This window comes from Bufo bufo, chromosome 5 (assembly GCF_905171765.1).
Source record: "Bufo bufo chromosome 5, aBufBuf1.1, whole genome shotgun sequence".
Lineage (NCBI taxonomy): Eukaryota > Metazoa > Chordata > Amphibia > Anura > Bufonidae > Bufo > Bufo bufo.
Genome location: NC_053393.1, coordinates 116963085 through 116978020, shown reverse-complemented (window position 1 = coordinate 116978020; position 14936 = coordinate 116963085). Strand labels below are relative to the sequence as shown.

At 44.1% G+C, this 14936-nt stretch overlaps 2 protein-coding genes across 4 annotated transcripts in view; one reads left to right on the top strand and one right to left on the bottom strand.

The window, feature by feature from the left end:
- The window catches only part of TRIM55 (tripartite motif containing 55), a 186300-nt gene extending 184507 nt beyond the window's left edge, over window positions 1-1793 (top strand). For all 3 annotated transcript variants that reach the window (XM_040432405.1, XM_040432403.1, XM_040432404.1), the window contains one exon: window positions 10-1793. In XM_040432405.1, the coding sequence (XP_040288339.1) occupies window positions 10-20 (11 nt within the window). In that variant the 3' untranslated portion in view covers window positions 21-1793. The remainder of the gene's footprint in view (window positions 1-9) is intronic.
- A 414-nt stretch (window positions 1794-2207) lies between these two features.
- On the bottom strand, window positions 2208-2711 carry CRH (corticotropin releasing hormone). Its single transcript, XM_040433364.1, has one exon. The coding sequence runs from the start codon at window positions 2709-2711 to the stop codon at window positions 2208-2210; it is 504 nt and encodes a 167-aa protein (XP_040289298.1).
- Between the last annotated feature and the right edge of the window lie 12225 nt (window positions 2712-14936).

Sequence of the window (14936 nt, the reverse complement as noted above, 5' to 3'; positions counted from 1 at the left end):
TTCTTGCAGACTGGGTCTGAGACATTGGTCCAAGAAGATGCTCAAGGGACTACAGAATCTAATCAGTCTGACAACACAGACGCTTTACGTCATGTATTCTCTTTCTCCTGGCTTAATACATTACCTGAATAGCCGCCTGACTGTGGGAAACCTTCATTTGTCTGCAGCACCAGTATGAACACTCACCTAAGTGTAAAGTCAGGGGAGCCTCCTTCTGTGATCGATTATCCGTTATCACAGCAGTACTCATCATCAGCACATTTAATTGTCCCTGCCTCTATCTTCTTCCATCCACATCATACTCATGACATATCAGCCTTCCCAATATCTACCAATTACGCCTCAGTGTACGACAGAAACCTAGTAGACTCATCTTGGGGTCCAAACACTACTCTGATAATTCCACCCATGCTTCCCTGTGCCACCCCCCCCCCCCCCCCCCCACTATCAGCTGAGTAGTATGTGTATGTATGTATGTGCCAGTGTGTGTAAGGTGCTGTGTAACCCACTTGAATCAGTTCTTTCTTCACTACTTGAAATGACTAAAGTGACATTAAAGTGTGCAGGTGCCTTGAGGGGTTAACTTCCAAGAAGTGCAGAGACCCCTTGGCGACTGCCATTTCTTTTAGGGGAAAAATGAACGCAACTATGTCTTCATTTATGTGTTCTTGTTAAGTTTGAAGAGGCAGTTGTCTCAAGCAATGAGAAATGTCCTTGTCCAGCATATTAGGCAGGTTATACTGGGAATTGTAGTTCCACAATACAGCGCATGGTGCCTACAAGCAATCTCTCCCCTTGATATAGCTATTAGAAAACAGTAGTGCCGAGAGCTGAATGGGTCTTTTGACCAGCACCTTAATTATTGAGTTATTATGATGTAGTAGCTTTACTCATATGGAAAACCAGAGATAACACATTTACGTATGTATATATAAATATTATTATTATTATTATTAGAGATGAGCAAATGTATTGAAACTCAGTTAGGGTCTGATTTGCCCAAACCGGTTGTCAGATTTTATTCAAGTCCTACTAAATTTGACCCATGAAAGTACCCTAATTGCCCTGAAAAATCATGCATGACACTCTGGGGTCCCCAAGGACTGTATCCAACCCCTTTCAAGTCTGTTAATCCGGAGACAGCATTAGTAATGTCAAAGGGACAGTGGCATATATACGGTATATGTAGGAATATGGGTAAACAGATGTTAACATGCTTGTTTCAATACACACTGCCTCAATGAATTTTAAAAAAAATCATCCAAATCTGAATTTTAGGGGAATTTGGAACCAATGTCATTCATTTACAATCCTTGCAAATCTGCAATTCCTTGTAGTCAACTTTGCATTAAGGTAACAGGGTTTGGAAAGCAATGCATGTGAATATTCTTTGCTCCTGACACCTTATTACCTCCTTCATGAGAAGGAAATAGATCGAGGGCAAGGACTAAGGAATCACTCTGTGCAGTGGCTATCACTTCTCTGGGATTTTGTGTTGCTTTTCTTTTGGCCACCATTAAAAATGTCTTTGCTTTATGATCTCATTCCTCTTAATGCCGTCTACTAGATCTACTGTATGTTTCCATTGCACAGAAGCTCGGTCAGGAGTCAGGACCACCTCTCTGTCTGCTTACTACATACTTATCCCCCAATAAATGAAGATGGACAGATGAAGCTTGGCAGATTTTATTAAAAATATAGATATTAAACATTATGTTTACACACCAATGTTGTGCGAGCTCTGAAAAGATGTTTTTTATTGTGGAAATGTATACAATAAACTTTTGATGCAAAATAAATTACAGCAGATTATTTCTTTGTTATATTTTCACTTCCCAGAGGAAACCCAGGAGATGTTTGTTCATCTAGTTCAAACTGTAAAGACCATTGCCAGTCTGGAATTTCCTAAGGATTTTTATATATTACAAAAGTAACCCCCACCCCATCCCTCCCAAATAAAAATAAATTACAAATTACATCTGTTGCCCGGTGCATGCTGATAAACAGATCTAGGCTCTCACCTGGGGACTAGCAGCAGAGCATTGCTTTGTCTTGCTGGCCCCACAGGCACCCGAGGAGTTATGGAGGGCATCCTCTATGTCTGAAGCTATAGAAAAATAAACACATGGTATCAGGGCAGCACAATGGTACATCATACTGTATAGTTTGTGTTAGATGCAGGAAACTCTTTGGCAGGTGACAGTGGGTTATTTCCCAATAATGTCCATCAGTTTCCTGTTGCTGTGGGCTTGCTGGGCTATCTGCTCAGCTCTGGCCATTTCCAAGACCTCTCGGAGAAGATGGAAAGTGAGATCCAGGGATATGGGAGGCTCCTCCGATCGTTTGCCCCTTTCTGTAGGTTCCTCCTGGGGGTTGTATGAGGAATCTGCTCCTTCTAGGATGCCAGCTCTTAGCCCCTGCTGCTGCCCACCCCACTGCTGAGGCTGCAACTGCTGCAAAGCCCTGACAAAGTTACTGGAGGAAGAAGCATCAGGGAGGCGGCTTGCTCCTAGGGAGGGATATTTGTGGAGGTTCCCAAGGCGAAGGAAATATTCTTCTCCCATACGAAGTAAAAAGGGATGGTACTCAGACAGGAGAGGAGGGGGAGCCCCGGCAGGGGAGGCTGGAGGTTTGCTGAAGGCTCTACACTCCTGGCAAGGGAGGAGGGCAACCAAGAGGATCCCCATAAACACCAAGACCTGGAACTTCATGTTACTCCAGCTACCGAATCTGTAAATCCGAAAAGACGTGCAGGGGAGACCTGGAATAAGAGGGGGGAAGTGAGGAAGGAACTGGCAAGAACCTGAGAAAAGAAGAGACATGTGGGTGGGTGGGGGTGGATTCTGATAGGAGCTGTCCAAGTGCTGAACCCTAACCCCTGACACTGGAAGAATGGTCCACATCCAAACATCTCACCAGCTATACAACTATTTTACCACTATCTCTGCATATCACGATATTACCAACACAATATACCATGAACTCCACTGGTAACTGCTCTGCTGTCCAACTCCTATAGACAACTAGAGGTCCTATTCCAATCATTGTATATCCACTATAGATCAGCATCACTGCACTTACAGATGTAGCAGAGTTAACACTCAAACTCTTAACTCAAATTTCTTCCTGATATCCCGTAACAAAAGTCAACGAAAAGCAATTGAAGGTGTCGGCTCAACACGACTAGTTAGTTTCTGCATCTAGTTAAGCGTGGTGTGTGTTAGCTCTACTACATCTGTACATCCATTAATAACAGCAGATTATCTGATCGGGACACCAGACAACTACTACATACTAACAAGCAAAATTATCACATCTAATCATATGGGAAGTGTCAAGTGTGAAGCAGATGTATCACTGAATAATATAACAGGACAAGTGTGCAGATATCATATGAGAAGTATGATGGAGAATGATATCTGTAGTGTTGGGATGAGTAGACTGGGGGATGAGGAGATATCTGATCTGAGAAGTATCAAGGCAACTGGTATCAGTAATGCAGACATGGATTTATTGGGATCATGTGGAGATATGTGATCATAGGAGAAGTATGAAGGGGAATGATATCAGTAATGTAAAAATGAATTTATTAGGGTGATGTGGAGATATCTGATCCTAAGAAAAGATGAGAAATAGTATCACTTAGTAATGTAAAAATAAATTTATTGGGGTGAAGTGGGGACATCTGATCTCAGAAGTATGAAGGGAATTGTATCAGTAGTGTAGGAATGAATGTATTGGGGGTGATGGGGAGATATCTGATCATAGAAGTATCAAGGCAAATGGTATCAGTGGTGTAAAGATGAATAGACTGGGCTTATGTGGAGATATCTGATCATAGAAGAAGTATCAAGGCAAACAGTATCAGTAGTGTAGGAATGAATGTATTAGGGTGATGTGGAGATATCTGGTCATAGAAGTATGAAGGGAATGGTATCAGTAGTTTAGGAATGAATTTATAAGGGTGATGTTGAGATATCTGGTCAGAGAAGTATGAAGGGAATGGTATCAGTAGTGTAGGAATGAATGTATTGGGTTGATGTGGAGATATCTGGTCAGAGAAGTATGAAGGGAATGGTATCAGTAGTGTAGGAATGAATGTATTGGGTTGATGTGGAGATATCTGGTCAGAGAAGTATGAAGGGAATGGTATCAGTAGTGTAGGAATGAATGTATTGGAGTGATGTGGAGATATCTGGTCAGAGAAGTATGAAGGGAATGGTATCAGTAGTGTAGGAATGAATGTATTGGGGTGATGTGGAGATATCTGGTCAGAGAAGTATGAAGGGAATGGTATCAGTAGTATAAAGATGAATAGACTGGGCTGATGTGGAGATATCTGAACCTGAGAAAAGTAGGACATCACCTAATAATGTAAAAATTAATTTATTGGGGGTATGTGGAGATATGTGATCACAAGAGGACTATGAAGACAAATAATCTGACTTAGTAATGTAAACATGAATTTATTGGGGTGATTATATTGGTTATCAGGGCAAATATAAAGCAGATATCACACCACTTAGTAACACAGAAAGTTACTACAGGAGGGATAATATCTACATCAGGTTAAATGTATCTAAGTAGATCTACAGCAGATATCCCATCATCTAAGAGTCTCTACCCCTCCACTGGTGGAGACCCCCAGCCTCTGCTCGGGGGCTGCTGCAGAGAGTTGAACTTACTTGCTGACGGAGGGTCCTGTGGACGGTATCACAGCATGGAAGGGATGTGTCGGCTCCGGAGGTCCCTCTGTGCGGCGGTGGTCCCTCACTTCCTAGGAGGACATATCTGGAGGTGGAGGTGGGATCCCGTACACAGGGATGCTGGATTTTATAGCTCACTGCCTCTTCCACGATCACGCAGCTCTTGCCTAATAAGCTGACGCTCTCTTGACAACTATTGCGTGCTGCTCCTCTCCTGAATAAATAATGGCTCCTCCGAGCGATGGGCAGAGTCCTGCGATCACAACAATGAATCTCCCGTCCAATTATCTGCCCAGATATTTATCGCCTCTCTGGTGACGTCAGCGACACCTGGAGTGGAGGCGAAAGTCACAAGTCTCCCATTGACAAAAAAACTTGAATGAAATTTCCTAAGTGTGCTCAGCATCTGCAAGTGACCGGCCAAGACATGTAGTCAGGACACCGGGGTCAAGGATAGATGAGGACGGATAGGGAGACAAAAGATAGATAGATAGATAGATAGATAGATAGATAGATAGATAGATAGATAGATAGATAGATAGATAGATAGATATGAGATAGAGATAGATAATAGATAGATAGATAGATAGATAGATATGAGATAGAGATAGATAATAGATAGATAGATAGATAGATAGACAAAAGATAGATAGATAGACTGTAGATAGATAGATAGATAGATAGATAGATAATAGATAGATAGATAGATAGATAGATATTAGATGGATAGATAGACAAAAGATAGATAGATAGATAGATAGATAGATAGATGATAGATAGATAGATAGATAGATAGATAGATATTAGATGGATAGATAGACAAAAGATAGATAGATAGATAGATAGATAGATAGATAGATGATAGATAGATAGATAGATAGATAGATAGATATGAGATAGAGATAGATAATAGATAGATAGATAGATAGATAGATAGATAGACAAAAGATAGATAGATAGACTGTAGATAGATAGATAGATAGATAGATAGATAGATAGATAATAGATAGATAGATAGATAGATAGATAGAATATAGATATAGACTGTAGATAGACAATAGATAGATAGATAATAGATAGATAAATAGATACATTATATATAGATAGGAGATAGATAGATAGATAGATAGATAGATAGATAGTAGATAGGATATAGACTGTAGATAGATAGATAGATAATAGATAGATAGAATATAGATATAGACTGTAGATAGATAGATAGATAGATAGATAGATAATAGATAGGATATAGACTCTAGATAGTCCTAAGAGTTCACAGACTCTTCCTTGCAGATGGATTTAGCTCCAGATCCTGCAGAGCGCACATTGTGAATGCTGAAAAGTTGTATGTCATATGAGGACTGTGAAGTCCATCTCATACACATCTGTATTACTTTCACACTTTCACAGAGGATTCTGGCAGGCAGTTCCGACGAAGGAACTGCCTGCCGGATCCGGCAATCCGGACGCTAACGGATGGCATTTGTCAGACGGATCCGGATGCGGATCCGTCTGACAAATGCATTGAAATACCAGATCCGTCTCTCCAGTGTCATCCGGAAAAAACGGATCCAATATTCATTTTTTTTGCATTTTTAAAGGTCTGCACGTGCGCAGACCGGAAAGCCGGATCCGTTTTGCCGGAACACTTAATGCCGGATCTGGCACTAATACACTTCAATGTAAATTCATGCCGGATACGGCATTCCGGCAAGTGATCAGTATTTTTGGCCAGAGAGAAAACTGCAGCATGCTGTGGTATTTTCTCCGTCCAAAAAACGTAAGAGGGACTGAACTGATGCATCCTGAACGGATTGCTCTCTATTCAGAATGCATTAGGATGAAACTGATCACTTCTTTTCCGGTATTGAGCCCCTAGGACGGAACTGAATACCGGAAAAGAATAACGCTAGTGTGAAAGTCCCCTTACACATCTGCAGCCGATATTAATATGGACACATGATCAGTGTAAATGACAGATACATAATAATACTTCTCTCTTCCTATTCCACACACCTCCTGCTGGAGACCACACAATGGCTGCTGGACTTGCTACAAGTAGAGGGAGCAGCATTTCTCAGGGTAGATTGGACCCCATTTGTTACCACAGTGGTAATGACTTAAGTCAGATAATCTTTCCAAAACCAAACTCCACAATTAACTACTAAATCACCCATTATCCTGTTCTCATTCCTGTGTCCAATAAGTGAGTCAATAATGTAATGGATTACTTCAATAAAGGTGGGGAGTGGTGCCATGTTTTACTCTGTCAAGGGGGTCTAGGACTCACACTAGTATACATATGTACAGAATTAGATTAGGTAGGTAGACAGACAGTGTTACTGTTAGTATTATATTAGTATTACTGTTTCTTTTCCTACGCCAAACAATTAACTACTACATTGCCCATTATACAGTTCTCATTAATGTGGCCAATAAGTGACTCTGTAGTGTAATGGATTACTTCAATAAAGGTAGGTACCATGTTTTACTCTGTCAAAAGGGGTTTAGGACTCAAACTAGTATATATAGTATATGTGTACACAGAATTAGACAGATAGACAAATATTATTACTAGTGATGAGCGAGCATGCTCAGCCGAATACCTGTTCGGCTCGAGCATCGCTATGCTCGGCACATGGTGGTACTCGGCCGAGTACCGCATGTGCTCGAGCGCCATGTTCGAGTCTCCTCCTTGCATGTTTCGCGGCTGCTAAGCAGCCAATAAACGTGCAGGTAAGTACTGCCATCACTGTAATGCCAGTAGCCATGTTGGCTACTGGCATTACAGTGATTGGCTGGCTGGAACGCGTCATCGGGTGCTATATAGCACCCGATGACGCGGGTTTGGCTCATTGCGAGTCAGGGAGAGCTGCTGTTTGGAAGGGACAGATAGTGTAGGGAGTTTGTGATCGCAATTTATTCAATTTTAAAATGTTTCAAAGACCCAAAAGTCCTTTTAAGGACTAGTGTGTGTGGTGGCAGCAATTTAATCTTGCAAAGTAGTCTTCGATTTTTTTTCCCCATACTTTTCTTTGTCTGCAGTGACTTGTGACATCTGTTTAGCAATACCTTCTGTGTGTCAGGGGCAGAGATAGGAAGAATATTATTGAATACATTTATATTTTTTCCATAATTTATCCACATTTTTCCTATAAACGGTCCCTGCAGTGAATTGTCACATCTGTGCTGCAATAGCGTCTGTGTGTCAGGCCCAGATATTGGGAAAAATATTAGCGAAAACAATTATATTTTTTCCATAATTTATCCACATTTTCCCTATAAATGGTCCCTGCAGTGAATTGTCCCATTTGTACTGCAATAGCGTCTGTGTGTCAGGGCCAGATATTGGGAAAAATATTAGTGACAACAAATATATTTTTTCCATGATTTATCCATAATTTTTCTATAAATGGTCCCTGCAGTGAATTATCACATCTGCGCTGCAATAGCATCTGTGTGTCAGGCCCAGATATTGGGAAAAATATTAGTGAAAACAAATATATTTTTTCCGTAATTTATCCATAATCTTCCTATAAACAGTCCCTGCAGTGAATTGTCATATCTGTGCTGCAATAGCGTGTGTATGTCAGAGACCAGATATTGGTAAAAATATTAGTGACAACAAATATATTTTTTCCATGATTTAACCACATTTTTCCTATAAATGATCCATGCAGTGAATTGTCACATCTGTGCTGCAATAGTGTGTCAGGACAAGAGATAGTAAAAATATAAGTTAAATCCTTTTTCCATACTTTTACGTACCTTTTCCATACACTGTGCTTGCTGTGAAATGTGACATCCATGCCACATCTTGTGTGTCAAGCGTGCATATAACATTTAATTTGAAGAAGGCGAGCATTAGTGGACGGGGAAGTGGCCCTGATGCTGATGGTGCACACAGAGGCCGTGGCCCTGGGCGCGTTGAATTTGTGCCTGATGCCAGAGCACAAGAAAAACAATCATCCAAGATACCTAGCTTCATGTCACACTTTGCAGGGCGGCGCAGGACACCACTCTTGAAGTCAGCCCAGTGCGAGTAGGTGTTCGGTTGGATTGCAGCAGATAGTGCTTCCAGTCAGTTAAGCACCACCCTGTCTTCCACCAAGTCCAGTCTCAGTAGCCAAGAGTCTTGTCCACACAATCCTCACCCTGATCGTCCTTCCTCCCATCATTTACTGTCTGACCGAACATCGCCATTAATTGATTTGGCCCTTTCGCCAAGCAGGCTTGAAGAGGGACCTGAGATCTTGAGCCCCGATTCCTAACATCTTGAGAATCCAGAGTCACAAGAACATGACGGTGGGAAATGGCAATTAGTGTTTAATGAGGTGGATGATGATGAGACACAGTTGCCAATGATTCAACCGCAGTTACTGTCTCAAGAGGTTGAGGAAGAGGATGACACACAGTTGTCAATCACTGAGGTTAGGTCAACAAATCAGGAGGATGATCAGAGTGAGGAAGTGGAAAAGGAGGTGCTGGACGACGAGGCCACTGACCCAACCTGGGAAGGTGGCAACAAGCCGAGCGAGGAGAGCAGTACAGAGGGGGAGGGATCTGCAGCACTGCAACAGGCTGGAAGAGCCAGTGGGATGGCAAAAGGTAGAAGGCGGGCACCACCGAACAGGCCCGCAACTGCTCCATGGAGCACCCCCTTGCGTAAATCTCTCTTGCCAAGGGGTAGGTGTTCGGCAGTATGGTGTTTTTTTGAGGAAAGTGCGGACGACAAAAGAATAGTAGTTTGCAACCTGTGCCATACGAAAATGAGCCGGGGCATGAACACTAGCAACCTCACCCCCACCAGCATCATCTGCCACATGGCATCCAAGCACTGTAATAAGTGGGGCGAACGCCTGTGTCCACAATCTGTGTCTGCGGGTCACTCCACTGCCTCCTCTTCCCCTGTGTTACGGACGGGGGATTGGCCAGCACAAGACGCAGGCCCGGATGCCTCCCACCCTGCACCTGGACCTTCGCAAGCACCATCAGCGACCACATCCACTTCCCTGTCCCAGCGCAGCATCCAAATGTCATTACCCCAGGCATTTGAACGCAAGCACAAATACCCAGCCACCCACCCACAGGCCATAGCACTAAATACGCAGCTGTCCAAATTACTGGCCCTGGAAATGTTACCATTTAGGCTTGTGGACACTGAGGCCTTCCGCAGCCTGATGTCGACGGCCGTTCCCCGTTACGCAGTCCCCAGCCGCCACTATTTTTCAAGGTGTGCCGTGCCAGCCTTACACTAACATGTGTCCCTTAACATCACATGTGCCCCGACCAACGCTGTTACTGGGTAGGTCCACTTAACCCCGGACACATGGACAAGTGCTTTCGGTCAGGGACGCTACATTTCCCTGGCGGCACACTGGGTGAATGTTGTGGAGGCCGGGAGCGACTTGTACCCTGGGATGGCACAGGTGTTAACGACGCCAGGGATTGCGTGCCCCAATTCCATCAGGGTTTCCGCCACCACCTACATTAGTGTCTCTAATCCCAACTTCTCCTCCTCCGCCTCCTCCTCCACTTCCACCTCCGAATTATCCGCGTGCAGCACCAGTCAGTCATCAGTCGGTAGCTGGAAGCAGTGTAGCACTGCAGTGGGGAAGCAGCAACAGGCCGTGCTGAAGCTGATCTGCCTAGGTGACAAACAGCACACCGCCGCAGAGCTGTGGCAGGGGATAAGAGACTAGACTGAGCTGTGGCTCTCGACACTCAACCTAGAACCAGGCATGGTTCTGTCTGATAATGGGCGTAACTTGGTGGCAGCTTTGCAGCTGGGCAACCTTAGATGCATCCCATGCCTTGCCAATGTATTCAACCTTGTGGTTCAGCGGTTTCTAAAAACATACCCCAATTTGCCTGAGCTACTAGTGAAGGTGCGCCGCGTGTGTGCACATTTCCCCAAGTCACCAACAGCTTCAGCCGGTTTGTCAACGCTGCAGCAGTGCTTGAAATTGCCAGCTCACCGGCTGTTGTGTGACGTGAGCACACGCTGGAACTCCATGTTCCACATGTTGGCCAGGCTTTGTGAGCAGCAGAGGGCAGTTGTGGAATACCAGCTGCAACATGGTCGTCACCTTTCCAGTCAACTTCCGCTATTGACAAGCGAGTAGTGGGCATGGATGTCTGACCTCTGTGAGGTTTTACGCAACTTTGAAGAATTAACACAGATGGTGAGCGGCGATAACTCTATTGTCAGCGTCTCAATCCCACTTCTGTGTCTTCTCAAATGCTCGATGCTCACAATTAAGGACGAAGCTTTGCATGTGGAAGAGGTGGAAATGGGGGAAGACATTACACAGGTTGATGACAGCCAGACCACCCTCAGTTCAACTTCTTAGCGCGAATTGGAGGCTAAAGAGGAGGAGGAGCAGGAGACAGTTGCCTCAGCTACAGAGGGTAGTACCCATGAAAGTTTAATTCCATCTGTTCTGTGTGGGTGGGCAGAAGAGGAGGAAGAGGATGAGGAGATTGGGAGTGATCCTCCTGATGATGACAGCGAAGTCTCGCCTGTTGGTACTCTGGCACACATGGCTGACTTCATGTTAGGCTGCCTTTCCCGCGACCCGCGCGTTATACGCATTTAAAACAACACGGACTATTGGTTGTTCACCCTTCTCATCTCTCATTCCTCTGGTGGAGAGGACGAGCAAAATGGTGCAATACTAGAAGATCCTTGTTGAAAAATTGCTCCAAAATTTTCCATCTGACAATACTGGCGGCAGAGTACGTACTTCCTTGGCCAACCGAGGAGGGGAGACAAGGGGAACCCACAGCAGTTCCAACAGAGGCAGGGCAACACTCTCCAAAGCCTGGGACAGTTTCATGAACCCCACCAACACCCTCACCCTGATGTGCGGAAGATGGTGAAGGAGTACATAGCAGACCGTGTCAGCGTCCTCAATGATCCCTCAGTGCCTTACAACTACTGGGTGTCCAAGCTGGACATGTGGCACCAACTGGCGCTCTACGCTTTGGAGGTGCTGGCCTGCCCTGCTGCCAGCGTTTTGTCTGAGCGTGTATTTAGTGCTGCTGGTGGCATTATAACAGATAGGCGTATCCGCCTGTCAACTGAAAATGCTGACAGGTTGACTCATACAAAAATGAACAAGGCCTGGACTGACCATGACTTCTCGACTCCACCAGAGGAATGCTGATGAACATAAAGGCACTTTACATGTGTTGTTTTAATGTAGTTAATAGACTGTATTCCCATGCACCCCTTCCACCACAAACAAGGGTATATGGTTGAATCTTCCTTTTCTCATCCTCCTCCTCTTCTTCCGTCATATCAACATGCATTGCTTATTCATCACATATAATGCCCTCGCATATATGGCCCGCAACTCAAATATTTTACAGGGTCCGCTCACCTGCAGGCCCGCAAATCAAATCTTTTACAGGGTTAACTCACCTGCAGGCCCGCAACTCAAATCTTTTACAGGGTCAGCTCACCTGCAGGCCCGCAACTCAATGTGAATGAGGCCCTCCTTTATGTGATATGCAGGTTCAGGATATACGGAGTTCCTCTTATTTGTATTTTTGTCAGCACTTGCACTTTATATATAAGTAAATATACAAGAAAGAATGTTTTCAATCAATTTTTCCAATAAAATCGATTTTTTTACTTTGATTTTGTGTGTAAAACCTTAGTTAGATTGTGGGCCTGGTGATCAGTTTTTTATGCTTTTCAAGCAGCATCAGCAGCAGCATGGTGATAAAAATGAGTGGCAAGGTGACATGGTGTGGAGATGGTAGCATGAGGAGGCCACATAGTGGTACAATGACTGAGTCTGGATAAAAGACTAAGGCCACAGATTGTTTAGAAAGATGCAGATGGAAACAAATCTGTGGAGCTGTATGACAGTCACCTGCAGATTAATGCAGACCAGGGGTGTAGCTATAGGGGAAGTAGGGGAAGCTGCAGCTTTGGGGCCCTGAGCCAGAAGGGGCCCATCCAGGAAGAGGAGGACTAAAGGATTTGGTCAGGGCAACCTCAACAGTATTACACAATAAATTTATACAGTGACAGCATAGACAGTGTATGAAACGGATGGAACAGCTGCCGACCCTGGTCTGAGAGGGTGATCTTTACTAGCCACAGGAATGGGGGCGGCATGAAAGGAAGGGGTTGCTAAAAAATTACTGTGGGATGGAGCCCCATTCAAAAATTTGCTGTGGGGCCCAGTCATTTCTAGCTAGGCCATTGATGCAGCTCACATAAGCAAGTTAGGTTTATCGATTCAAAACCTTAATTAAATTGTGGGCCTGGTGATCAGTTTAAAGCCTTTTAAGCAGCATCAGCTGCAGCATGGTGATAAAAATGAATGGCAAGGTGACATGGTGTGGAGATGGCAGCATGAGGAGGCCACATAGTGGCACAATGACAGAGTCTGGATAAAAGATTGAGGCCACAGATTGCTGAGAAAGATACAGATGGAAAAAAATCTGTAGAGCTGTATGACGGACATCTGCAGATTAATGCAGCCATCAAAATTAAGTTGGGTTTGTTGGTTCCACCTCAGCTCACCAGCAGGCCCACAACTCAAATCTTTTAAAGAGTCAGCTCACCTGCAGGCCCTCAGCTGATTATACCTAATAGGTAATTTGCGCGCATGCTGCCTTGCTTGGATGTGATAGCCATTTCTCAGGCTCCCTCTCTGGAATCAAACACTGATTCCCCGTTACCCATAGTTACAATGGTTTTGAGCTGACTGTTACATCGAAAGTTGATAGAGAAGATAACACAATGGATCATGGACGTCATGGGGACGAGCGATCAGGCAGAAGTTATCTAGAGTCAACAAAGCGGCAGCAGGGCCTCTCCTGTATAATATTTCCTATATAAAATACCTCAGTGACATTCCCTGTAATTTTTTTACTACTCAATCCAATAACAGGGCATCTTAAGAGTCCTGTATTGTTATTCATCGTCACTATCGTCACTCGTGGAGAGTCGGGAGTGTGTGATTTGCGCGCCACCCGCTTGCCTTCCTTGGATGTGGTAGCTGTTTCTCAGGCTCCCACTCTGGAATCAAACACTGATTCCCCGTTACCCGAAGTTTACAATGGTTTTGGGCTGACAATTACATCAAAAGTTGATAGGCCAGACATCCGAATGGATCGTCGCCGTCACGGGGATGTGGCATCGGCCCCAAGTTAACTAGAGTCACCAAAGCGGCAGCAGGCCACCGCCCATAACGTTTTAGATGGTCAAATCAGCAGGCCCTTGTTCCTAATGTTTTTGAGGATCACCAGCAGGCCATGAATCATAATTTTTAAAGGGTTGTATGATGCCCTCCTTTATGTGTAACTAAGGGTGTATTGGAGTGCCTCTTCCTTGTAATTTCTGGCAGCACTTGCACTTTATATACAAGTAAATATTCAGGAAAGAATGTTTTCTGTAAATTTTTCCTCTAAAATCTTTTTTTTCCCCTTGGTTTTGTGCGTATTATTGTCATTATGTAAAAATGGCGTACTATTCGGACAACATAGTTCCCAGCAGCAACCCGCGAGTCCAAGATGCATCCATACATCCTCCCCATGCTGTTACAAAACCATTTCGGTGGTGTTACCAAAAATTTCTGACATTTTCTTATGAACCAGGCACTCTCCCTTCTTCAGAGCAGGGGGTACCTGGTTTAATGCTTGGGTTCTCCCATTAAATTCCATTATTATTCTATAACTCTACAACTCTACCCATTGATTTGCAATTGCAGTAGGGACCATCCATTATCTGTCTCAGTAGCTGGTTACAATTATGAGTGGCAGAATTATTTTGTTAATGTGGGACAGGTGTCACGGATGAAGTAAGCAGATAGCTGGAACATATAAATAAATGAGCGACTGGCTTGATCCCAAACTAAGGAGCTTATAGGTGAGCCCTATAAAAGCATAAGAGCTCTCCCTGACTGCTATGCACATGCAAGGGTCTGTATGGTAGACGATTGCATGCCCGCGTACCTAATACTGTGTGACACCTGAAAACCCTATAATAGTGAGGGGACACGACCACCGGCTCCCTGCACTTAATACGGACAGAGTCAAGGTCACCTAGAATCAAGCCAGCAAGGAAACACAATAAAGTAAATGACTTATCTGAACAAACAGCAGAAGCAGCCTCCAGCAGTGAACACCTCATCCAGGAAGTAGTATAAACCGCAAAGTGAGGCAGTATGGGAGGGATTATAAAGAAAGACGATAAGTCGAAATAAGTGA

Excerpts from the sequence above, each read along its gene's own strand:
- CRH (XM_040433364.1), bottom strand. The coding sequence starts at position 2,711 with ATGAAGTTCCAGGTCTTGGTGTTTATGGGGATCCTCTTGGTTGCCCTC.